The sequence below is a fragment of the Schistocerca americana genome, chromosome 2, assembly GCF_021461395.2.
Source record: "Schistocerca americana isolate TAMUIC-IGC-003095 chromosome 2, iqSchAmer2.1, whole genome shotgun sequence".
NCBI lineage: Eukaryota > Metazoa > Arthropoda > Insecta > Orthoptera > Acrididae > Schistocerca > Schistocerca americana.
In genome coordinates this window covers 197,265,052-197,292,395 of record NC_060120.1, presented here as the reverse complement: position 1 = coordinate 197,292,395, position 27,344 = coordinate 197,265,052, and the positions used below count along the sequence as shown (strand labels likewise).

Sequence of the window (27,344 nt, the reverse complement as noted above, 5' to 3'; positions counted from 1 at the left end):
ACATGTAGCAAGAGGAAACCTCAGAAATGCAAAGAATGAGGTCTCTCCGGAAACTCTTATTTCAGTTTCGATTTAAAGAAGACATTATCGTGTGCTAATATTTCTGCAAAATTGATCTACTTTTACAGATAATTACGTGTGTATTTTCTTAGAATTCATGACCTCGAGACTGAGGAGGGTACAATCTCTAAATGATACGAAGGGCGTCAGACCAAGTCGAATCATTCATAATTCGATTCTATACTGAGAAAATGAATAATGGCGGGGGGGGGGGGGGGAGGGAGAAATTTTAAAATAGCTACTATGGAAGGACGTTATCTTGTCGGAGACAGTAGCGGTAAATGCTGGTAAGTCTCCATGCCTGCCCTGCCTAAGTGCCTCACATCGCGTGCTGTCCTGTGTATCTGTCCCTTCATCCTTTCGCCCTCCTCAGCTTGGCTGCTAATTGAGGCGCCCTCACCCTCTATTCAAATTAATTAATCGAGAAAAAGACATACGTTGTTACTAAATGATAGGCAAATTGCTTTCACTGAGAAAGCTTGATACGAACACGATATTTGTGGACCTGAAAACTGGATGGAACCATGGTCAAAAAAGCAACGCTGCATAGAACATTTCAGGTGATGAGAAAAGAGGTATATAACGGAGTGTTGCTTTTGAACGGGCTAAATAGTTTATTGTTCACAGAAGGCAATTGACGCAGAGCAAATAAAATGACTGCAAATTAAAAACGTTTCGTACAGAACGTAACCATCCAATGGTAATGAAATTGAAGTACTCCATGAGTGACAATGAAGAATGGGAAAGTGTGGAATTTGCTAGATGGGGAGTGTTAATTCGTTTGCTCTCAAGCGGGCTACCCAGAAGCGGTGTACCCAGAAGCAAAAATCACACAGCTAAAGGTAAAGAAACTCAAGAAGCTTTTCCTTTACATACCTCCCTGTGTGCCATGTCTTCTACTTAGATCAGTGCTGGTAACTAAGGAAATAGTGTGGTTTCGTGAACGCTTGACCTTGCTGTCGCCGGCCGAAGTGGCCGTGCGGTTAAAGGCGCTGCAGTCTGGAACCGCAAGACCGCTACGGTCGTAGGTTCGAATCGTGCCTCGGGCATGGATGTTTGTGATGTCCTTAGGTTAGTTAGGTTTAACTAGTTCTAAGTTCTAGGAGACTAATGACCTCAGCAGTTGAGTCCCATAGTGCTCAGAGCCATTTGAACCATTTTGAACCTTGCTGTCAATTTAAAGAACTTAATTCACAAGTTCTTACAATTAAAATGCGTTACGTGGACACCGTCTACTTTTCCTCAAAACAACAGCTCCTCTACAGTAAGAGTCGGAACATTTTCTGCAAATGCAAAAACAACCACTGCAAATTTTATAAGGGATAGTAATTTCCTAACAAATGTAATAAAACGAAGTTTTCATATGTTCTATTTGTATTATTTGCTATAAACAAAGAAAAGTATAAAAGTTGTTTTTCTCGAAAGGCAGAAAGGCCTTTTCTTTTTATTGAAGCGTCCTATTCATTTTACAGTTATGATGATAGCAGGGAAAGTGCCTATAGTTTTGGATGTTTTTGCATTATCTTTTTTAGCAGAGGCAAAACTCTTGCCTGTTTTGAAAACTCTGGGAAATTCCTTAATGTGAATGATGCATTTGCTATATTTTTGAGAGCGTTTGTATGCTCTGCAGGCATTGTTTTAGCGCATAGATCGGTACTTCATCTAGGGCTGCTGGCTCCTTTATTTTGTTTTTGCATAGTTTACTTCCTTCGTGTTCTGTGGTTGTTAGTAACGATACCATATTTGGCTCATAATTATTTACAGGTTTCATAGCTATTTTTGTTTTTGTAGTTTCTACAGCAACACTTGAATAACACTAATTCACGAATTTTTCTAGCTAATGTGAAACATTTCTTACTTTATCCTCGCTCCTTACCTGTACATTATTTTGTTTTTGTTTGTTCTCGTGTTTCCTGATCTACGGCACCCCAGACTGATTTGCTTCCATTCTCTTCATTATACGTTATTTTGGCATTAGATGGCTTTTTTGTGACCAGTACCCTTACGTGAATAATTTCCTACCTGTGATACAAATTTAAGAACTCTGACTCATTGCTTCCTTACCGTGGAACTGAGATATTTATGGTTCTGGGACACCTTTCCAATATCAGCTATTACCCATACTGCTACTGATGTGGGCATGCTTGGAAAAATCTTTGCTACATTCAATTTAAATAATGCTGAGAACTTACATAATTTTCGTTTAAATTTTTTCTTGTGAATAATTAAAACCCACTTTGTTTCGTTACATCTCTTGAAAAAACTTGAATTTTGATTTTTGATAACAGTGTTCTGAAGACCTGCATTTCATTTCAGAGATTTATTACATACCTGGTTTTATTGTTATTATTTGGTAGAAATTATCTGACAGCCCAAGATGTTATACAGTTATATACACTTTTCTCAGCCATATCTGTGACCACATGGTCGGTTGCTGATGCTGTCGCTGTGGATACGCCTGTTGCACTGTTCACCAACAGAGATATGCTAAAAATGTGATCGATGCTTATCAGCCTGCTACTCGTTTCATCTTGATATTTGTGTTTATGTTTATGCCTCCACAAAAAATTGCTTTAATTTTTGTGATGGTGAGTTTGTCTACAACTTCCTTTAATTTAATGAAAAAAAGAAGTTATCCACACTAACGCTAGATAATGGGTATACATACAAAATGACAAATTTCATGTTGATGTCAAGCCTTGTTAATTCAACAGCTGATGTTTCGAAGTCTTTCTTTTCAATAACTTTACTAGGTTCATGCCTTGATTTAAATATTGTTCCTTTTCTGAAATCCTCCGCCCTCTGAAGAACTCCTACAGAAAGTCTGTCCTTCCATCAACGATAATACTAAATGTTGGAATTCTGTATTTACACCACTAGCACTGCTAGCTTTTTCCAAAAGTGTGCTCATTCCCAAGCGTTCGATGGATGTTGACGTATCAACCCCATAAGAAACAGAAAACACATGGAAGGCGTAACCATAGATACCACGCTGTTTTTCTTTTATAGCAATTAAATTACAAAGATAATGTGTCCACATCCACTGTCCACTCGAATGTATGAAGTAGTTGTCAATAAATTATCATTAAAACTAGTAATCTGTTAGAAACGACGTCGTCCTTTAAATTTTTAATCACGTCGATGAGGCAAACTCACTGAGAAGTCCCAGCAGTCTGTGCGGTGGGAACTGAAATCGTTATGGAGCTTAAATATATCACAACACTAATCAGCTAAAACTTTAATTACCGTTACATCAATACAGCTCAGTCATACACTGCGTCAAGCAGTAGCTACTGTCATAGGCCACATCTTATCAAAATATCTCGGCGATTCATTAGGCAATTCTCCATCTACATCATACTCCGCAAGCCACCTAATGGTGTGTGGCGGATGGTACTTTCGGTACCACTACCTGATCCCCCCAACCCTGTCCCACTCGCGTATAGTGCGTGGGAAGAATGATTGTCGGTAACCCTTTGTACTGGCTCTAATTTCTCGAATTTTTTCCTCGCGGTCAATACGCAAGGTGTATGTGGGGGAAGTAATATGTTGTCCGACTCCTCCTGAAAAGTGCTGTTCCGAAATTTCAACAGTAAATCTCTCCATGATGCACAACGTCTCTCTTGTAAAGTCTGCCAGTGGAGTTTGTTTAGCATCTCCGTAACGCTCTCTCGCCAGCTAACCGATCCCGTGACGAAACGCACCGCTCTTCGTTGGAACATCTCTTTCTCCTCTATCAGCCCTACCTGATAGGGATCCCAGATAGATGAACAATACTCCAGAATCGGGCGAACAAGCGCCTTATAAGCCACTTCTTTCGTGGATGAGTTACATTTCCTTAAGATTCTTCGTATGAATCTGAGACTTGTGTCTGATTTTCCCACTATATGTTTTATACGGTCATTCCTCTTAAGGTCGTTCTGGATAGTTACGCCTAGATATTTTACGGCAGACGCTGTCTCCATTTGTTTGTCATCAATAGTGTAGCTGTACAGTAGTGAATTTCTTTTCCTATGTATGCAAAATATGTTACATTTATTTACGTTCAGGGTCAACTGCCAGGGTCAGGACCATTCATCATTTCTCTGCAGGTCGTTCTGTAAGTTCTATCTTCTGGCGTTGCTACTTTGGTATAAACAACTGCACCATCTGCGAATAGCCTTAAAGAGCATGCGAGGCTTTCTACTACATCATTTATATATATATTGTGAACATCAACGGTCCTATCACACTTCCCTGTGGTACTCCAGATAATACCTTTACATATGTTGATTTGGTTCCGTTAAGAGAGACGTGTTGAGTTCTATCTGCAAGAAAGTCTTGAATCCAACAGCAGGTCTGCTCCGATACTCCATAAGCTCGTGTTTTTGTGTTTTTTTTCATTAAACGGCAATGCGGGACGGTGTCAAATGCGTTACTGAAATCGAGGAACCCGGCAACAGCCTCAGCGCCGTTGTCCACTGCGCTGTGGATCTTATGGAGGAACAGAGCGAGCTGAGTTTCGCAGGATCTCTGTTTGCGGAATCCATGTTGATTTTTATAGAGGAGATGTTCATTTTCCAAAAACGTCATAATTATTGAGCATAAAACATGCTCTATAATTCTACAACAGATTGTTGTCAGCGATATAGGTCTATAATTGTGTGGATCTGTCTTACGGCCTTTCTTAAAAACGGGAATTACCTGCGCTTTTTTCCAGTCGTTAGGTACCTTCCGTTGCTCAAGCGATCTTCGATAAATCACTGCTAGAAGGGGAGCAAGTTCTTTCGCATAATCTTTGTAGAATCTTACAGGTATTTCCACTACTAACCGATTGTAGCTGCTTTTCATTTTCACGATCGATTATCTCAATATCCGACATTTCGATGTTCGTACGACGATTGAAAGGAGGGACAGTGTTACAATCTTCCGTGGTGAAGCAACTTCGCAAGACCGAATTCAGTATTTCGGCCTTCTCTCTGTTATCTTCCGTTTCGGTGCCGGTGTGGTCGCTGAGAAAATGAATAGATGATTTTGACCCACTTGCTGATTTTAAATACGACCAAAATCTCTTAGGGTTTTTACTGAACGCATCTCTCATTGCTCTCCTTACGGTCATTTTCGCTTCATTCAGTTTTTGTTTTTCAGCTGTTTTTACTTTCTTGAATCTGAGATGAAGTGCTCTTTGTTTACATAGCGATTTTCTAACACTGCTATTAAAACATGGTGGATCTTTCCCATCTCTTAAAACCTTACTCGGAATATACTTGTCTAGGGCATATTGAACGACGCCTTTGAATTTTTTCCATTTGTTCTCCACATCTTTGTCATCACCGAATATTTGATGCTGAATGCTGAGAAATTCTGAAATTTGTATCCTGTTACCCTTGCTCAGCAAATATATCTTCCTACCTTTCTTAACATTCCTTGTAGGGCCCGTCGTCATAGATGCTGTCACAGCCTTATGATCACTGATACCTTCCTCTAAGTTAACTAATGCGATAAGTTCAGGTCTGTTTGTTGCCAGCAGGTCCGAGACGTTCCCCTTGCGAGTTGGTTCTCCAACTGTCTGCTCAAGGTAATTTTCGGACAAGACATCCATAACAATGCCACACGATTCCCTGTCTCTGGCACCAGTTTTGATGGCATAACACTCCCAGTCTATACCTGGCAAGTAACCCCGTATTACAACGGCATGATCGTGAAAATTACTAATGATATTCTGCAAGTTCTGCTTGAAGCGCTCTACAACTACAGACACTGACCCAGGTGGTCAATAAAAGCACCCGATCACCATTTTTGACCGTTCTTTGATACTCAATTTCACCCAGATTAATTCACATTCGGAATCCGTGATAACTTCGCTAGATTTTATCGAATGTTTTACTGCAATAAACACGCCGCCACCATTAGTGATTAACCTATCCTTACGATATACATTCCAGTCCGAACTTAGGATTTCGCTGTTTTTGGCGTCTGGTTTCAACCAGTTTTCTGTTCCCAATACTATCTGTGCATCATAATCTTCAATAAGCAATACTAATTCTGATACCTTTCCTTGGATGCTCCTGCGGTTTACTGAAATCATATTAATCTTTTCTATCTCTGAACTGCGAGGACCAAGATTCTCTGAGGTCGCTGTGGCTGATTTAACAGACGAATCGTCTTTGTTCTCAAGGGAGGAGTTCTCTAGCCGAAAAAAAGCCCCATGTGCACGCCGCACGTACTTCGCTACCCTAGTAGCAGCTTCCTGCGTGTAGGGGAACCCTACAATTCTGCACCCGATAGCGGAGGTCGAGAAATTCGCATCCGATACCGTCACAGAGCCGTCTGAGCCTCTGGTTTAGATCTTCCACTCTGCTCCAAACCAGAGGGCCGCAATCAACCCTGGTTACGATGCTACAAATAGGCAGCTTAGCCTGCACTCCGCGTACGTCACTAGTTGCCTTCACCAAACCAGCCATCCGCCGAAAGGAGCCGAGAATGACTTCAGATCCCAAGCGGAGGCGTCATTCGTGCCGACATGTGCCACTGCATGCAGCCGGTTGCACCCAGTGCGCTCGATAGCCGCCGCCAGGGCCTCCTTCACATCACGGATGAGACTTCCCGGCAAACATATCGAATGCACACTGGAATTCTTTCCCGCCTTGCCTGCTATCTCCCTGAGGGGCTCCATCCCCCGCCTAACATTGGAGCTCCCAATGACTAGTATACCCACCGTCTGTCCTTGGCCGGACGGGGTAGGAAAATCGACCGCTGGCCAACAGGAGAGGCATCCCGTGATGGCTCAGAGTTATCATCAACACTGGGAAGCACCTCGTACCTGTTGCTATGACGTAGGGAGCCAGCCGCACGGCCTGCTCCCTCTTTCGCCTTCCGCCCACTGACACGCGAACCGACCACTGTCTGCCACCCACTCTGGAGTGAGGACGGAACGGTCAGATGTTGCGTATCAGAAGCCGCAGCGACGTCCGGTTCATCAGGGAATTCCAGTAACACCAAAGGGGTCGCAGGTCTCGTCACTGGCTCCCCGACGTCACCGCAGCTTTGAGCATTAGTTAGAAGCTTGGCGACGGTAGCCAACGCAGCTGCTAGGTGTTTACGGGTAGCAACCACCTCTCCCTGTATCCGTTCGCAACAAGCACAGTCCCTAGCCATATCGTACTGTGTGTAAAATAGATATAAGTTCTCGGATGACGCTTCTGAGTTTGAAAATATACCAAAGGAGAATAAAGTAACACTAAAGGTTGCTGCGCAGATTTCTCACTGTCCTCTGAGACCGCAAGCTATTAAACAGAAATAAATTTCTCTACTGAAGTTGATGTATTTACAGACACCTGTTATTAGAAATCCTGTTTGCTGAAATGTTACTCCACGAGACAAATATTCAAACTAGAATGTACTGATCTAACGTGTTTGCTGTCTACTGGCACAAAATTAAAACTTAAGAGGCGTGACGGAGTTTCTGCCGAAGGGAAAATTTACTGTAGGAAGCTGCCCGACACAAGGATATTCACAAGACTTACGCAACAGCAAAAACTAAGATTAAATTTCTAACCACTAGTCTTCACAGTAAAATACACACGTACAGATCACTTCTTTGCAGAAGCACGTGAAAAAAAAACAAAGACTAAATTAATTTACAGTTTATCACACAAATGTTGCTGCTGCTCTGCTGTGCGTCCTCTCGGCTCGGCGACTGCCGCTACACCACGAATTAAATGTATTGAGTATGTCAAATCAGCCAGAACGCTGTAATTCAGACACGGGAATATTACCTATTTCCTATGAAGAAAGTTTGTTGATAAAAGATGAATTTCGCTGTAAAATTACCATCTAATTTAAACCATCATTAATAAGACTGACTGTAATTCAGCAGTGGTGTGGAATATTTAAAGCTTCACACGACAAAAGAAAACCACGTAAAACGTCGTTTCAAAATGACATGCTGTAAATAATAAATAACTTAAAATTTATACATTTTTTGTTTTCTGTATTTTTGATAGATTTATCTGACAAAGAGAACTGTTTATTTGATCATAATAATGGAAAGGTGAAATAAACTTACTTCATCATAATATTATTGGAGTAAAAAATCAAGCAAATGAGTTGTTGATTTGTTGAAGATCTAATTAGTTGGAAAGAAATTAATGCCATTTGTTTGCCAAAGCACAGGGAAGAAAACATTAATTCAGTTGTTATAAATTAGCTGCATATTCATGCGTACTCAATATGGATAAAGGAGAAGTAATCAAATTCATAAAAAGGAATATCAATATAAAAATGTAGAACTACATAAATTTTGTACGCGTCAGTTGATTGAGAAATTTTCATGAAAAATCTTGATGTTTTATTGTACTCTCTGTCACACAGAAAGAGGAATTATTAATTTGAGGTGATTTTAAAGTAAATTTCTCGAAGCTATCAGACAGGAAAATTGGTACTGAGGTGCTGTTAGCCACATATAATTTAGTATCAGTCACAAACATTCTTACTCTATTCGCTCTAGATAGTAGTACCCTTATAGATAATATAGTCATCCAGCAAGAAAGCAAAACAGTACATCGAAGAAGCAACACAGAGGACATTCAGTGAAATAAAAATTAATCCTACATTATTATTTAAAATAAGGGATATCATCGTGACTCTACAAAGTAAAAGGTCGTATGAGGTGGATAACATCTCCAATAAGACAATAATAATTTGTAACCCTATAATATGTAATGTTCTCAATCACTTACAGAATATATCATTGATTCATGGTGTCTTCCCAGATGGATTAAAATATGTCATTGTTAGACTTTTCTATAAAATGGTGACTTTACAGATGTTAGTAACAACTATCCAGTGTCACTTCCTACATCACATGCAAATAATGATTTTATCTTTAAACTCTTCCATTGGTCCTTGTTTGCACGAAAACAACAATATGGGATTGTGGGGTCGGCTTGATGCAAAATATGTCTGTTTTAAATTTATTTATTCCCAAATTAGTTTCAGCGACAATATCGCTATCATCAGTGAGTTCCTTTAATTCTGCAACATACAAAAATTGCATATTACGCAAGCTAAAAAGTCGGTCAAGAAGGCTAGGAGAGTATTCTTACTAGAAAGAGCAGATAAGCAGTTGTTAGCAACCCACTTAGTAAATGAATCGACTTCATTTACTTCCGGTACGATGGACGTGGAAGAATTATGGGCAAATTTTATACACATTGTAAATCACGCATTGGACAAGTATGTGCCGAAAAAGTGGGTTACGGACGGAAAAGACCCACCGTGGTTTAACAGCGCAATTCGGAGAATGCTCAGGAAGCAAAGACAGTTGCACTCGCGGTACACGAAAGATCGGGAGAATGACAGGCAAAAGTTAGTAGAGATTCGTGCTGCTGTAAAAAGAGCGATGCGCGAAGCATTCAACCACTACCACCGTCAAACCTTAGCAAAAGATCTTGCTGAAAACCCAAGGAAATTCTGGTCTTACGTAAAATCGGTAAGCGGGTCGAAGGCTTCCATCCAGTCACTCACTGATCAGACTGGCCTGACAACGGAAGACAGGAAAACGAAAGCTGAAATTTTAAATGTAGCATTTGAGAAAACTTTCACGCAGGAGGATCGTACAAACATACCGCCGATTGAGTCTCGTACAGATTCCCGTATGGAGGACATAGTGATAGACCTCCCTGGGGTTGTGAAGCAGCTGAATGGGTTGAAAATAAATAAATCGCCAGGTCCTGATGGGATTCCAATTCGATTTTACAGAGAGTACTCTACTGCATTGGCTCCTTACTTAGCTTGCATTTATCGCGAATCTCTTGCCCAACGTAAAGTCCCGAGCGACTGGAAAAAATCGCAGGTGACGCCTGTATACAAGAAGGGTAGAATCACGGATCCTAAAACTACAGACCAATATCTTTAACATCGGTTTGTTGCAGGACTCTCGAACATGTTCTCAGTTCGAATATAATGAATTTCCTTGAGACAGAGAAGTTGCTGTCCCCGCATCAGCACAGCTTTAGAAAGCATCGCTCCTGCGAAACGCAACTCGCCCTTTTTTCACATGATATCTTGCGAACCATGGATGAAGGGTATCAGACGGATGCCATATTCCTTGACTTCCGGAAAGCGTTTGACTTGCGAACCATGGATGAAGGGTATCAGACGGATGCCATATTCCTTGACTTCCAGAAAGAGTTTGACTCGGTGCCCCACTGCAGACTCCTAACTAAGGTACGAGCATATGGGATTGGTTCCCAGATATGTGAGTGTCTCGAAGACTTCTTAAGTAATAGAACCCAGTACGTTGTCCTCGATGGCGAGTGTTCATCGGAGGTGAGGGTATCATATGGAGTGCCACAGGGAAGTGTGGTAGGCCAGCTGTTGTTTTCTATCTACATAAATGATCTTTTGGGGAGGGTAGATAGCAATGTGCGGCTGTTTGCTGATGATGCTGTGGTGTACGGGAAGGCGTCGTCGTTGAGTCACTGTAGGAGGATACAAGATGACTTGGACAGGATTTGTGATTTGTGTAAAGAATGGCAGCTAACTCTAAATATAGATAAATGTAAATTAATGCAGATGAATAGGAAAAAGAATCCCGTAATGTTTGAATACTCCATTAGTAGTGTAGCGCTTGACACAGTCACGTCGATTAAATATCTGGACCTAACATTGCAGAGCGATATGAAGTGGGACAAGCATGTAATGGCAGTTGTGGGGAAGGCGGATAGTCGTCTTCGGTTCATTGGTAGAATTTTGGGAAGATGTGGTTCATCTGTAAAGGAGACCGCTTATAAAACACTAATACGACCTATTCTTGAGTACTGCTCGAGCGTTTGGGATCCCTATCAGGGCGGATTGAGGGAGGACATAGAAGCAATTCAGAGGCGGGCTGCTAGATTTGTTATTGGTAGGTTTGATCATCACGCGAGTATTACGGAAATGCTTCAGGAACTCGGGTGGGAGTCTCTAGAGGAAAGGAGGCGTTCTTTTCGTGAATCGCTACTGAGGAAATTTAGACAACCAGCATTTGAGGCTGACTGCAGTACAGTTTTACTTCCACCAACTTACATTTCGCGGAAAGACCACAAAGATAAGAGAGATTAGGGCTAGTACAGAGGCATATATGCAGTCATTTTTCCCTCGTTCTGCTTGGGAGTGGAACAGGGAGAGAAGATGCAAGTTGTGGTGCGAGGTACCCTCCACCACGCACCGAATGGTGGATTGCTGAGTATGTATGTAAATGTAGATGTAGATGTTTATAAATATTGTAAAATTTTATTTTGCGTGTACTATTTTGTTCCAAAATATTATTTTCTGTGAATCTTTTCATAATACCTTATTATTATTATGAAACAATCCACGTAACATAATTTTTTGGAACCAAAGAGTACAAATGTAACAATGCTTTACAATGTTTACAAGTAAGCTATTTTTCCATTTTTTTAGAATTAAAGAACCTACTGATGATGGCGATACTGTCACTGAAACTAGTTCAGGAATAAGCAAATATAAAACAAAAGTGTTTTGCATCAAGGTGGGCCCAGTCCCATGTTGTCACTTTCCAAAATTTTTGAGGAAGTAACATACTCCCAGGTTGATCCTCAACTGTGTAGTAACAGGAAACCTAGTCAATCACAGCTTGTATTTCAAAAAGGCAACTCTCCTGAGACAGCTATTTATACATCTGAATAATAATTTCTACATCTACATCTACAGTCATACTCCGCAAGCCAACTGACGGTGTGTGGCGGAGGCTACCTTGAGTAACCTCTATCGGTTCGCCCTTCTGTTCCAGTCTCGTATTATTCGTGGAAAGAAAGATTGTCGGTATGCCTCTGTGTGGGCTCTAATCTCTCTGATTTTATCCTCATGGTCTCTCCGTGAGATATACGTAGGAGGGAGCAATATACTGCTTGACTCCTCGGTGAAGATATGTTCTCGAAACTTCAACAAAAGCCCGTATCGAGCTACTTGAGCGTCTCTCCTGTAAAGTCTTCCACTGGAGTTTATCTATCAACTCCGTAACGCTTTCGCGATTACTAAATGACCCTGTAAGGAAGCGCACTGCTCTCCGTTGGATCTTCTCTATCTCTTCTATCAACCCTATCTGGTACGGATCCCACACTGGTGAGCAATATACAAGCAGTGGGAAAACAAGTGTACTGTAACCTACTTCCTTTGTTTTTGGATTGCATTTCCTTAGGATTTTTCCAATGACTCTCAGCATCTGCTTTACCGACGATCAACTTTATATGATCATTCCATTTTAAATCACTCCTAATGCCTACTCCCAGATATTTTATGGAATTAACTGCTTCCAGTTGCTGACCTGCTATATTGTAGCCAAATGATAAGGGATCTTTCTTTCTATGTATTCGCAGCACACTACACTTGTCTACATTGAGATTCAATTGCCATTCCCTGCACCATGCGTCAATTCGCTGCAGATCCTCCTGCATTTCAGTACAATTTTCCATTGTTACAACCTCTCGATATACCACAGCATCATCCGCAAAAAGCCGCAGTGAACTTTCGATGTCATCCACAAGGTCCTTTATGTACACTCCTGGAAATTGAAATAAGAACACCGTGAATTCATTGTCCCAGGAAGGGGAAACTTTATTGACACATTCCTGGGGTCAGACACATCACATGATCACACTGACAGAACCACAGGCACATAGACACAGGCAACAGAGCATGCACAATGTCGGCACTAGTACAGTGTATATCCACCTTTCGCAGCAATGCAGGCTGCTATTCTCCCATGGAGACGATCGTAGAGATGCTGGATGTAGTCCTGTGGAACGGCTTGCCATGCCATTTCCACCTGGCGCCTCAGCTGGACCAGCGTTCGTGCTGGACGTGCAGACCGCGTGAGACGACGCTTCATCCAGTCCCAAACATGCTCAATGGGGGACAGATCCGGAGATCTTGCTGGCCAGGGCAGTTGACTTACACCTTCTAGAGCACGTTGGGTGGCACGGGATACATGCGGACGTGCATTGTCCTGTTGGAACAGCTAGTTCCCTTGCCGGTCTAGGAATGGTAGAACGATTGGTTCGATGACGGTTTGGATGTACCGTGCACTATTCAGTGTCCCCTCGACGATCACCAGTGGTGTACGGCCAGTGTAGGAGATCGCTCCCCACACCATGATGCCGGGTGTTGGCCCTGTGTGCCTCGGTCGTATGCAGTCCTGATTGTGGCCCTCACCTGCACGGCGCCAAACACGCATACGACCATCATTGGCACCAAGGCAGAAGCGACTCTCATCGCTGAAGACGACACGTCTCCATTCGTCCCTCCATTCACGCCTGTCGCGACACCACTGGAGGCGGGCTGCACGATGTTGGGGCGTGAGCGGAAGACGGCCTAACGGTGTGCGGGACCGTAGCCCAGCTTCATGGAGACGGTTGCGAATGGTCCTCGCCGATACCGCAGGAGCAACAGTGTCCCTAATTTGCTGGGAAGTGGCGGTGCGGTCCCCTACGGCACTGCGTAGGATCCTACGGTCTTGGCGTGCATCCGTGCGTCGCTGCGGTCCGGTCCCAGGTCGACGGGCACGTGCACCTTCCGCCGACCACTGGCGACAACATCGATGTACTGTGGAGACCTCACGCCCCACGTGTTGAGCAATTCGGCGGTACGTCCACCCGGCCTCCCGCATGCCCACTATACGCCCTCGCTCGAAGTCCGTCAACTGCACATACGGTTCACGTCCACGCTGTCGCGGCATGCTACCAGTGTTAAAGACTGCGATGGAGCTCCGTATGCCACGGCAAACTGGCTGACACTGACGGCGGCGGTGCACAAATGCTGCGCAGCTAGCGCCATTCGACGGCCAACACCGCGGTTCCTGGTGTGTCCGCTGTGCCGTGCGTGTGATCATTGCTTGTACAGCCCTCTCGCAGTGTCCGGAGCAAGTATGGTGGGTCTGACTCACCGGTCACAATGTGTTCTTTTTTCCATTTCCAGGAGTGTATATTGTGACTAGCAATGGTCCTACGACACCCCCCTGCGGCACACCTGAAATCACTCTTACTTCAGAAGACTTCTCTCCATTGAGAACGACATGTTGCGTTCTGTTATCTAGGAACTCTTCAATCCAATCACACAATTGGTCTGATAGTCCATATGCTCTTACTTTGTTCATTAAACGACTGTGGGGAATTGTATCGAGCGCCTTGCGAAAGTCAAGAAACACGGCATCTACCTGGGAACCCGTATCTATGGCCCTCTGAGTCTCGTGGACGAATAGCGCGAGCTGGGTTTCACACGATCGTCTTTTTCGAAACCCATGCTGATTCCTACAGAGTAGATTTCTAGTCTCCAGAAAAGTCATTATACTCGAACCTAATACGTGTTCCAAAATTCTACAACTGATCGACGTTAGAGGTATAGGTCTATAGCTCTGCACATCAGTTCGACGTCCCTTCTTGAAAACAGGGATGACCTGTGCCCTTTTCCAATCCTTTGGAACGCTATGCTGTTCTAGAGACCTAAGGTACACCGCTGCAAGGAGGGGGGCAAGTTCCTTCGCGTAATCTGGGTAAAATCAAACTACTATCCCATCAGGTCCAGCGGCCTTTCCTCTTTTGAGCGATTTTAATTGTTTCTCTATCCCTCTGTCGTCTATTTCGATATCTACCATTTTGTCATCTGTGCGACAATCTAGAGAAGGACCTACAGTGCAGTCTTCCTCTGTGAAACATCTTTGGAAAAAGACATTTAGTATTTCGGTCTTTAGTCTGTCATCCTCTGTTTCAGTACCATTTTGGTCACAGAGTGTCTGGACATTTTGTTTTGATCCACCTACCGCTTTGACATAAGACCAAATTTTCTTAGGATTTTCTGCCAAGTCAGTACACAGAACTTTACTTTCGAATTCATTGAACGCCTCTCGCAAACCCCTCTCACACTACATTTCGCTTCGCGTAATGTTTGTTTGTCTGCAAGGCTTTGGCTATGTTTATGTTTGCCGTGAAGTTCCCTTTGCTTCCGCAGCAGTTTTCTAACTCGGTTGTTGTACCACGGTGGCTCTTTTCCATCTCTTACGATCTTGCTTGGCACATACTCATCTAACGCATATTGTACGATGGATTTGAACCTTCTACACTGATCCTCAACACTATCTGTACTTGAGACAAAACTTTTGTGTTGAACCGTCAGGTACTCTGAAATCTGCTTTTTGTCACTTTTGCTAAACAGAAAAATCTTCCTACCTTTTTTAATATTTCTATTTACGGTTGAAATAATCGATGCAGTAACCGCTTTATGATCGCTGATTCCCTGTTCTGCTTTAACTTTTTCAAATAGTTCGGTTCTGTTTGTCACCAGAAGGTCTAATATGTTATTGCCACGAGTCGGTTCTCTGTTTAACTGCTCAAGGTAATTTTCAGATAATGCACTTCAAAAAATTTCACTGGATTCTTTGTCTCTGCCACCCGTTATAAATGTCTGAGTCTTCCAGTCTATATCCGGAAAATTAAAATCTCCACCCAGAACTATAACATGGTCGGGAAATCTACTCGAAATATTTTCCAAATTTTCCTTCAGGTGCTCTGCCACAAGAGCTGCTGAGCCAGGCGGCCTATAGTGATATCCAATTACCATGTCTGAGCCTGCTTTACCCGTGACCTTCGCCCAAATTACTTCACATTTCGGATCTCCGTTAATTTCCTTCGATACTATTGCACTTCTTATCGCTATAAACACGCCTCCCCCTTCACTGTCCAGCCTGTCTCTGCGGTATACATTCCAATCTGAATTTAGAATTTCATTACTGTTTACATCTGTTTCTGTCCCTAGTACTATGTGGGCGTTGTGACCGTTTATTAAATTTACCACCAGCTGGAGTTTTCGGCGACATATCGAAGGTATTTGATTGTGTCAGTCATAACCTGTATTAGAGAAGTTATGTTGTTAAGGAACACATAGTTCAGCACATCTCTGGTTTGCAGAAAGTTACATTAAACTATTCAAGCAATATTGCAATGGGTGTCCCACAGCTTTAGATCGTTGGCCAACTGCTGGTCTTGTTTTATGTTACATGATCTGTCATTTTATTTGAATCAGAAGGTAGAATTAGTCCTACTTGCAGATGATGTAACACTGTTGTGAAGATGAGAAAAGAAGCATCAAGAGAGAAAATAGTAAATGAAGTTTTTGTGAAAGTAACTACATGGTTTTGTAGAAAGAGGTTAGCTTTAATCTTTGATAAAAAATCACAGCTTATCCAGTCTTATACTGTCACTAATATCCCACCTGTTTACCAAGTATACCAACAGATAATAACAAACTGATTAGATAGTTTTTGAGTTCTCTGGCGCGCATATTGATTAAAGTTAAACTGGAAAAGCTATACAGCTGAACTGCTAAAAAGTTTGGATCTAGCTTCTTTTAACATAAGGATAACTTCCAATTCCAGAGGTACAGATGTAAGCAAGCTTACATATTTTGCTTATTTTCGCTCACTGATTTATGGGATAATATTCTAGCGTAACTCCTTGCTTAGGCGAAAAGTATTTATTGCACAAAAGAGAGTAATTAGAATTACTCATGGGGTTCACAAACATACATCTTGCAGGCATCTCTTTAATCAGCTAACTATAACCTCATGGTATATTTATCCACAAACTGAATTTGTTATCAACTATCCATTTGAGTTTGAAACTAACAAAGACCCTTACAACTACAGCATTGGAAGGAAAAATGATCAGCATTACTCTTAAATGAATCTAACTTTGACACAGAAAGAGGTGAAATATGCAGCTGTAAAATTCTTTGACAATCCACCCACGGAAATAAAATGTGTGACAGATTTTTGTGTTATGGGCATTAGATTGTGATCAAGAGAATATTTCTCTGCACGATGTTTCTTTTTCCAAAGATGAAGACATCTTCAGAGATTATAAAATTTCAGACAACAGATTATTATTACTATTATTATTTTATTACGACTTTTGGACTGAAAGTCATACTGCTATCTCTCAGTGTCTTGGAGTTTTACATAGTAAGGTTACATTTACCTAAAAAATTCATAATTACTTTTAAAACTAAGATATTATTTGGATCAAGGACAGCTACTATATTAGTTGTTAATGACTGATGATATCTGATTAACTGTTGCATGAAATAATTTTGCTGATTTGCATTCAGCTTACATTCGAAAAAATGTTGATAGTTATCTTCGTCACATTAACAGTAAGGATTATCTCGAACTTGTATTCGGTGAAGATGGCTAGGGAATGTTCCACGATTAAGTCTCATACGAATTATACGAATTATGGAACTTACAAATCTTTTATTAGCCTTAATTTTATGAGACCAGAGCTGCGATGGAATGTTAGGATATATTTGACCATAACAATTCCCTTTGATGCGCATTGATAATAGAAGAATACTTTCTATTGGCGTCTTATTCTCCTAGATAGTGCAGTCTTCAGGCCTGATAGCGGTAATAATATGATTTTAGAAGTTCCGTTTTGAGCGGCGGTTTCCGCTAAGCCATCGACCATTTCGTTATATTTAATGTTAACATGACATTTGATCGACATAAATTTTATCTACTTTCCGAGATAATCATTTTCCTTGATAGCTTTCTTGATGTCCATTACTAGTGGACTAGTTTTCTTGAGAATGGCAGGTGTCTGCATATCTTGGAGTAAACTTCTGCAATTTGTTAAAATCTAAATGTTTCTAATTGTGAGGTTCCGCGAATAATTTACGGGTGTGGGTTCTGCCAAGAAACTATAAGTCAGTTCTCTGCAACCTGCGCTTGGGCAAAGGACCGCGCAACACACTGTGCCATTATCTGGCGTTTAGGAGCCGTCAGAACAAATCTGGGAATATTCCGGGAAATTATTAGCAATACAGGTTTTTACTAATTGTTCTTCTGCGCCATTTGATTTTGCTTGGAAGTACAAGACTTCAGCTATTGAAATTATTTCATAGTACTGCTGATCTGAATTAGGATATGCTGGTAATCTATGGAGACCAGGTAAAATGTCTTTTAAATCCATGGAACTTATACATAATTCTGTTTTTAGGGCAGTATTTATTCTGTTTCCATTCATGTCTTTTTTATTCAATTGTTCGAGGTTCTGTATCAGTGGGTGGTCAATTGCAGAAAGTCCTTTTAGCAGGAATATATCCTTCATCAATTTCTGTCCTAAGGCATTGGATATTTCTGCGGCTTCCGCTAACAATGCACTTGATGGCATGGAATGCATAGCAAGTCCTGACGCAGCTAAACTGGAAGTTTAGAAATCGATTTCCCGTTGTGTCTGCAGAACAACATGCTTCCATAGTCAAATTTAGATCTTATTAGATCCCTGTGTATAAATCGCTCCCCACCACACTCTTGTAACCGAGCGCAACACGTTAGAGACAAGGCTGGATCGCTTCTCTGAGATATGCAACGTACTCCGTCTATGATATGCGTGAGTCCTTTATCGTTGCCAGAAATTTAGTTCGACTCTTCCCTGGAAAGATCTGTTTATTGAATCTTACGAGTGTTAGTCACTGTGGAATGATTCTCCTGCCAAAGTTAACAATAGTCGTCTTAGGAACTGAGTGCCGTAAGCATATGGACGCACGGTTTTAATTTTTAGGCTTAAACAAACTGAGGTAACCGAACTGTTTATACGTATCCACGCAACAGTCAGTTCATGACGTCATCAGACCTGTAATAGAGCTCGTAGCTGAGAAGAGCTGCAGCTCTCTGCTCTTTATTTGGCATTAAGACCCACACTTTGTCTAACTCCAGCCCTTCTTATTTTCTATTGTTTCTTTGCTCTTGAATTTCTAAGACGTCTCTGTACATCCTAGCAAAGTAATGATCGTACCTTGATAAAACTATAGTATCGGTCTCTAAACTGCATATCTTAAGAGCTATGAGCACTTGTTCGTCTTCGACAATGTGAAACACAGCTCTTCTATTGCAGGTTCTTTGCTTTATGTATTTTAGGAGCAGGTAGTATAGGTCGGAACAAAAGTGTCTAGTAAGCATGGGCTCTGAAATGCATTCCTTAGAGCACTACTCACATTAGCGAAGATAAATGTTACTCATAACCCTTAAGGTATACATTTTAGAGACCATACTTACAAGAAGAAGAGAGATTTGTTAACATCTAGTACAGACTTAAGTGTTAGGAATGCTTTTGTGAAAGTATTTGTCTGGATAGTAACCATGTATGGAAGTGAAACATTGACGGTAAACAGTTTGGACAAGAAGAGGATAGAAGCCTTTGAAATGTGGTGCTACAGAAGAATGCTGGAGATTCGTTGGGTAGATCATATAACTAATGAGGTAGTACTGAACAGAATTCTGGAGAAGGGAAATTTATGGCACAGCCTGACTAGAAGGAGGAATCAGCTGTTAGGACACATTCTGAAGCATCAAGGGATTACCAATTTAGTACTGGAGGGAAGTGTGGGGCGGTAATAATTATAGAGAGAGAACAAGAGATGAATACAATAAGCAGATTCAAAAGGCGAAGGTTGCAGTAGTTATTGGGAGATGAAGAGGCTCACACAGGACAGAGTAGCACGTAGAGCTGTATCACACCAGTCTTCGGACTGAAGACCACAGCAACGATATTTACTACAGATTTTGTTTCTTGTTTTAATCCATACTACCACCCCCGAAAATTTGTCGGTGAAGTTCTGGTTCAACACGTACATTCCTGCTGCGGAAAGTGTTGGATGTAGATCTTTTGCACTGTTCCAATACTGATCCACCTTTCTTTTTCGTTTAAATACTGCATCGATCCTGTGCCTTCTTATTACTCTGCTGATGTGATATGTGAAGTGAAAGCAACATCAACGTACCAAAACTAACATTAGTGTTTCTTCTTCACTGTCTGACGGAGAGCTTCTTCAGTTTGCTCGTAGAATCTGTTGTCCAACTGAGAACCGCCAAAAACCACCACACTGGTGCTCATTGAATTTGCAACACCAGGAAGGACAGTAAACAACGAAAGTTTTATTTATTGTGCACATACGTGAGATATATATCGTTAAATTTGGCAATATACGAGGTGCGAAGTGGAACACCCAGAAGCCATGTTCGGTGGCCAAGACCATGCGATCTGGAACTAGGGATGGCAGTCAAGGAGAAGCACGTAGTGTTCCATACAACTCAAGATTTAGCTGGGATTTTTAACAAAGTGGAGATGCGTTTTTGCCTAACATCAGACCACAGCTTCTGTGTGCAAGAAGACTACCAAGGAAACAACAACTTGATTGTGAACAATGATGTGACAATTAGAACAGGCAGTTTAATGTGGATAAGATCCAATCGTAAAATAAAGATATATAACAAATTTATATGCCCACAAGAGCGCACACTTCGATAAAGTGTGTATCAACGAGAAATTTTTTCGTCTTCCTTGGCCAAAGAACATGTTTTATCACACTGGAAACAATATACGTCAACAATCCATATTTAGAATGTGCTTCACTGTACACTGTGCCAATCGCTCCTGTGGGTGTAAACTATCAGATAATTTACAGAATATTTGCTGTGTTGTGTTTAACAGTGTTCTGTAATTTTTGTAATGCGCTAATAAGAATACACAAAAGTTGGCCGATGTACTATTAAACCTTTCAGAAAATCAGGAACAAGAAAAGTCTGTGAACTATATACGATGTGATGGTCGGCCAATAGTTTTAAATATTTACATGCAAATTAGGAGGAAATTGTTAATACAGAAATCGACAAGGGCAACCTGAGTGTTGTAGTGAAGTATATTTTTCTCAGTCATGGATGCTGTTCTTCGCAATATCATCAAATATAGATATTGCTGAATTAAGATTGGTTCCTGCGAATGTTGTTATTTCGCAGGTCTTTAGATAAAGGAGTAATGTACTGAAGATACTTAACCCATTCCCTATCACAGAAATTACTGCTTGAACTGCAGTTAATAAAAATGGCAAAAGAAAACTGGAACTGGAAGAAGTTGAGGTCAAAAAATTGCAAACTGGAGTATTTGGCGAAAATAATTATCACTAAGGAAGAATATGTAATGGTACTGGGAAAAGAACAAACCATTGCAGATATGCAAACACGGCTTACAGATCCCTTTAAACACCGTTTGTGGAGTAAACTTTTTTATATAGTATATGATACTGTCATTTACTGTAAATGGCTTGGAAAATGCCCATATGTAGGAGCACTCAGAGAAAATAATGTCTCCAAGGATGTATACTTCATTTAGGAATATAAAAAAATCTTTTTTTCTGTATTGACATACAGCCAATGACACTATATGTGTTTTGTAAATGTTTTTATTATAATTTGTCACTTCCATATATACTAAGTATTTTCATTACCAGTATCAGTTTTGGCAAGAAGCTGCTATCTTCAGATGTGCTTAATCCACTAAAAAGCTTCTTACAGATATATGTATGACTAACAGGTGAGTAGCATGAATGATCGCAGGTTTGTTTGGTCCATGGTAGATTGTCACGAAGATGTTGAAAGAACTGAACTGGACGACGCTTGAAGATAGATGCAAACCAGCCCATAAAAACCTAGTTGGATGGTTTCTAGAACCAGCTTTAGGTGATTACACTAGCAATGTATCAAAATTCCCCACGTATCACTCCCATAGGGAATGAAAAGGCAAGATTGGACTAATTATATCATACTGAAACTAAACTCCACACGAACAGGCCATGAAGGCCCAACGGTACCTACCGGCCGCCGTGTCACCCTCAGCCCATTGGCGTCACTGGATGCGGATATGGAGGGTCATGTGGTCAGCACACTGCTCTCCTGGCCGTATGTCAGTTTCCGAGACCGGAGCCGCTACTTCTTAATCAGATAGTTCCTAAGTTTGCCTCACAAGGGCCGAGTGAACCCCGCTTGCCAACAGCACTCGCAGACTGGATGATCGTCCATCCAAGTGCTAGCCCAGTCCTGAACTCGAATGAGCCACTTTGTGTCTACATTGCACGACGTTTACTATTGGCCCACGAGCAGATACAGCATTGTAACCCCTCCAGCGGAACAGAACATTTCTTCCAGGCACTTCAGCATTCTGAATTCTGAGAGGCGGCCACTTTTTTTGGCGTCCTAAACAAACGACTCGGAATCAATCTCTACAGCAGCCAAGTTTTATGTCTAAGATTGTGCATTTGATGTCTCTGATACTTATCTCTCAGTGCTATCTTTTTAACATTCTCTTATAGCTGTGCCTCTCTCAGCTGACATTGGAACACACGTCGACATCAGTGCGGAGATGTGGCTACCGGTTTCACCACATGTTTTCGGTTATTGCAATACAAGAGACGACACAGTGTTTTTATGTTGCTGTGTGTGGAGGAGCACGTCCACACGTTTTTTATCATTTCATCTCTGTTCGTTTCTTGTCTCATCTTTTAGAGTTTGGCAAAGGAAAATATGTATTTAATGTTAACCTCCAATGGGAATACAAAATTTTTGAAATGGCGCAATCAAATTAACAATGAACATGTTTATTGCACATTATGTACTGAAGAATCTCCTGTTGTACATAGAGGAGGTGGTGTTTTAAATACCACACAAAAATGCAGCTACATGTAGGAGTGCTACTGACCCTACTGCTTCACCAAACATGGCCAACAATGGGCATTGTGGTCTGGAGTGACCTGCTAAGGAGGATACATTTTCATATCAAACTGCTAGAAACGAACTCTGTTTCTATACTTCAGACTGCATTTCTAGACTAATTAAAAAGTTTTGTTACTCAAAACATAGGCAGTTATTGTTACTGACATTTCTGGGGTCCCAGGAAAACACCGACAATGCTTAGTACGTTCTGTGGAAAGGCACAAAGATCGGTTTTCAAAAAGGAACCCATATCCAGAAACACTCAGTTTTGGCACTGGAGATGGTTCAAATGGCTCTGAGCACCATGGGACCTAACATCTAAGGTCATCAGTCCCCTAGAACTTAGAATTAATTAAACCTAACTAACCTAAGGACATCACACACATCCATGCCCAAAGCAGGATTCGAACCTGCGACTGTAGCGGCCGCGCGTTTCCAGACTGAAGCGCCTAGAACCGCTCGGCCACACCGGCCGGCCGGCGCTGGAGAGTGATGAAGTCTGAGTTGGGTGTGCGTTCCATACTACGTCAATAAACCCAACATGAATAGTGCATCGCACTGTCTACATTATAAATGTGCGCACCTCCTACAGCAATACAGAACCTTCATCGGCGATGCTGAGCCTAACGCACGTGAACCAGTATGTGTGATTGTCTTTGTCCATGGGCTCGAGCAATAAAGTCCTCTGCTGACGTTATAGGTGTGTCACACACCATACTCTTCATACTACCCCCAGAAAATAGTCGAGAGCTGTCAGACCTCGCGACAATGTTGGCCATGGAACTGGTCCATCTCTACCGATTAATCGACTGGAATATTCAGTGTTGAGATGATTACACACATCAGCATCAAAATGTGGTGGAGTCCCATCGTGTTGCAACCACACGCCATCCGAACATCTAGCAGCATGTCATGTCGGCATATGGGGCAATGAACAGGCTGATCGGGCTGCCAAGGAGGCCTGCAGAGAGCAGGATGTGGTCCAGTGTCCTATCCCCTTGCAGTCAGTCATCGCTGCACTCCACAGGAAGTGCATGGAGTTGTGGGAGGACGAATGGCTGGCGGTGACGACCAATAAACTGCGGTCGGTAAAGTCAACCACTCGGCCGTGGCGTTCCTCCTGCCGGCTGCTCAGGCGGGAAGAAGTGGCCCTCACACGTCTTCGGATCGGGCACTGTCCTCTGACGCATAGCTATTTATTACGGCGGGAGGATCCTCCGTTTTGTGATGCTTGTGGTGTGCACATCTCTGTCCGGCACATTTTAACAGACTGCATTTTATACCGTGATGCGAGTGCAGAAGCACAAGTTGATGGGGATCTGCCTTGTGTTTTAGCTAACGATGAGACGTGTGTGTCTAGGGTTTTTAAGTTTTGTGACGTGTCTGGACTCTGGCCTAAACTTTTAGGCTGGAGGATTTAGTGTATTGCAGAGTGGCTGACTCCTCCCAGTTTTTCCTTGCGGTCAGCCAGCCACTTCCATCTGCTACATTGTTTTAGCTCCCTCTCCCTTTTTCTTCCTGTGTTGTCCATGTTTTACTGCTGACGCCCTGCTTCATCCCACGCTTCGGTGTGGGTGAGCACATATTTTCCAATGATTGTTCCCCGTGTTTTTGGTTCCGTTTTATGTAAATGTTCTGAGTTTTTTTCTTGACACCCGTCTCACTATGATACTGAACGGGCGCTGAAGACCTAGCTGTCGTGCGCCCACAAACCCCTCTACTACTACTACTATCTAGCAGCACTACAACCTATAGAAGCCCACCCGGCTAGCCGTGCAGTCTAAAGCGCTGCTCCCCGAGTGAGGAGGCGTGCCGGTCCCCAGCATGAATTCACCCGGCGGATTAGTGACGAGGTCCAGTGTGCCGGCCAGATTTTGGATGGTTTTTAAGGTGGTTTTTCCACCTACCTCAGAAAATGCAGGCTGGTTTCCCCTATACCGCCTCAGTTAGACTACGACAGCGATTGCTGCGCAAACACTGTCTCACGCAAACATCTGGGGTTACACTCGTCTGGTATGTGACATTCCCAGGTCCACTGGGGGCCGAACCACACAATAACCCTGGGTTTGGTGTGGGAGGGGGGGGGGGGAGCGGTGGAGGGGGGGGGCGGATTGCTGTGGCTTGTCATAGGGTTGTGAACCACTGAGGGCTACAGCAGAACGATGCCTCTCCTTCGTTTCTAGGTCCCCAGTTTAATAAACAATACACACACACCCAATATCGTTAAGCCAAACAATAGGTCGGACTGAAATACCCCTTTCAAAGTTCCCTTTAAGATGAAGTGCTTAACATGCAAAAATGTGTTTTTCTGTTTTAACGAAAGAAAATTCTGGGATAAAAGTTTACTTGAAACTTTTAACCGTGTGCTTTTGTCAAGATTGCTCACTAATAAACTCGCGTAACAAACTTGAAAATAGTGACAATTTATTGCAGCTGCAGGGAATGTACACTGCAGCTGAAGGGGAAACTAAAATTAATATGAAATGGCAGTTATTATATGCCTCAGAGCACATTGTTTAACCGCAGCAGTCAACTTCGTAAGAGCTTGTTCACAAACGAGACAAATTTTGGTGGCGAAGCCTTTCCATCATAAGGGGTATCCATAGCTCAGAAAGCAAAGTACAATAATTATATGAGTTAACAGCTGAAAATGTGAATTTCATATGAGACCTTTTGTCGTAAATATGTCACAAACACAAAAACAGATACCTGCTTTAGTTCTGTGTCAGCTAGCGCATATTTGCAGAAAAAATTGATGTGCTATTACTAAACTTTGTCAGTAAGTCTTTATTTTGAGTTGGCTCGTCCGTTTCCAGGCAGTCTGTAAACGATCGTAAACATGAGAACAAAAAACAAATGCTCCTTTGTAAACTCCTTGTAATGTTATTCCGCTGCATTTCGTTTTTCTTGTGATTTCTTATCGCGTGAACGTAATACCAGCGCAGCTACTTTACAGTCATTCATCAGATTGATATGTTCGTTGGTTTTTCCGTTTCTACATACATTAAGGGCATGGTCTAATATAATAAAACATCGGTGAAAAAGTCACGAACAAAAACTCCTACAGAGACAGCATACAATATTTCTATTTATCAATATATGAAAGGCTACAATAAATTAACTGTCTTCTATTTCTTATCCTTTGATCTTAAATAGCTATTAATTATGTGTTTTTGTTGAAATGCCAGGTATACTCTAGTTAAAATTCTAATTTTAATGTTTTTCTTTTTGTACTGGTTTTAATTTGTTGCCGAACATTCTGTTATTTGTATGACCTTTTATAGCTTACTAAACTACTAACTTAAAATCTTGCTGTTGAAGAATCGAGGACCAAATGTTTACCTTCGTCTTGAAAGTAGCTGTGTGTGTTTTAGTTGCGGCTTCGAGCTCTGCACCCAGAGGAGAGTCATTTAACAGTTGCTCCTTGTTCGGGCCATCATAAATCGTTACATACTCTTCCACAGACTCCTGGTCTTCTTGCTCTCCTCTGGGGGCGAAATCACTTGTGCTGTCCTGAAAAGGAATTTCCAGTTTGCATTTCCATCAGTCCTGTCTGCACTGTTAATCATATGATTCACTTCTGTCAAGTGTGCTGTCAGACACGAAAATAATTTGAGTACATTTCTATCAGGCTTTTGGTCATGAATCTACTAGTCTGTCTTTTATTAAACTGCTACGTCGTGTCGACAGTCTGGTTGAAAAGACCGACTATTAGTTCTCATTGTTAAAAGTAATCATAGCATACTGAATGAAACTGACGTAGCAGTCTGGCTAAAACCATAAGTAGGTAGGATCGTATGTTGGAGTCCTTCCCATTACTGTGACATTTTGTGAAAAGGGTCGACTGACTAAATGAAAAATTAACATTTTCCAAGTAACAGCCATCTGATAACGTACTTCTTGGGAGCGTTAATAGCAAAATATTAGAGTAGTTAAGGGCAAATTTATTGCTACAAATTCTAACTGTGCCCTGTCCTTCCAAAAATTTGAAAATTAATTCACTAATAAATTCAATTGTCGAATTCTTTGGCATGTTCCAACATTTAAAAAAAAATATATGTTATTTCTTACTTAAATTAAATGTGCTCTATTATTGAAATTATCTCTGTTTTAACGCAGCACTGCCTGATGACAGTTTTCTGCCGTGTAGTATTAAACAGAAATTGTTAGAAAAGTAATGAATGAAGATCACTTAAGTATAAATTTACCGGAGTTTTTGAACTAATCGTGTCTTCAGTCCCCACGTCTTGTTGCTTCTCACTAGTCACAATATCCGCTTCTAGCTGTCGCTGATGCTCAGATTTAGATGTATCTAAAGATGCATTACTTTCCTCCTCTTTTACTGCAACTTGTTCTCTGCTTCCAGCATAGCTAGTATTGTCGTCCTGGAACAGAATTTGATATGTCGCGTCTCAGTTACACTACATTTTTCTGTCGGGAACAGGTACATAAAAACAATGTAAGAATCACATCGCGGAAAGAAATGACGTTTACTGATGTCACAGAGCAGTGGGAGGCTCCTCTGCAAAGTTAGAAAGGAATGGGAGGGAGCTCGAGACAAGTTGAAACTTCTAGACAGATCGTGAGACATACTCGGATGGTGGTACGTACAGCCCACTGCCGCTCAAGGCAGGACTCCGGATTCGAGTTATATTCCGGAAAACTGTTTTAGCTTCTCACAAATAACTTAGTGTATACATTGCAC

General features: G+C 41.7%; 1 protein-coding gene across 1 annotated transcript in view; it reads right to left on the bottom strand.

The window, feature by feature from the left end:
• Positions 1–27,344, bottom strand: part of LOC124596564 — a 113,115-nt gene that overhangs the window by 62,263 nt on the left and 23,508 nt on the right. Inside the window, exons 2-3 of the mRNA XM_047135748.1 lie at positions 26,848–27,024; positions 25,982–26,152 (exon numbers count right to left, since the gene is read on the bottom strand). Of these exons, the coding sequence (XP_046991704.1) occupies positions 25,982–26,152; positions 26,848–27,024 (348 nt within the window). The remainder of the gene's footprint in view (positions 1–25,981; positions 26,153–26,847; positions 27,025–27,344) is intronic.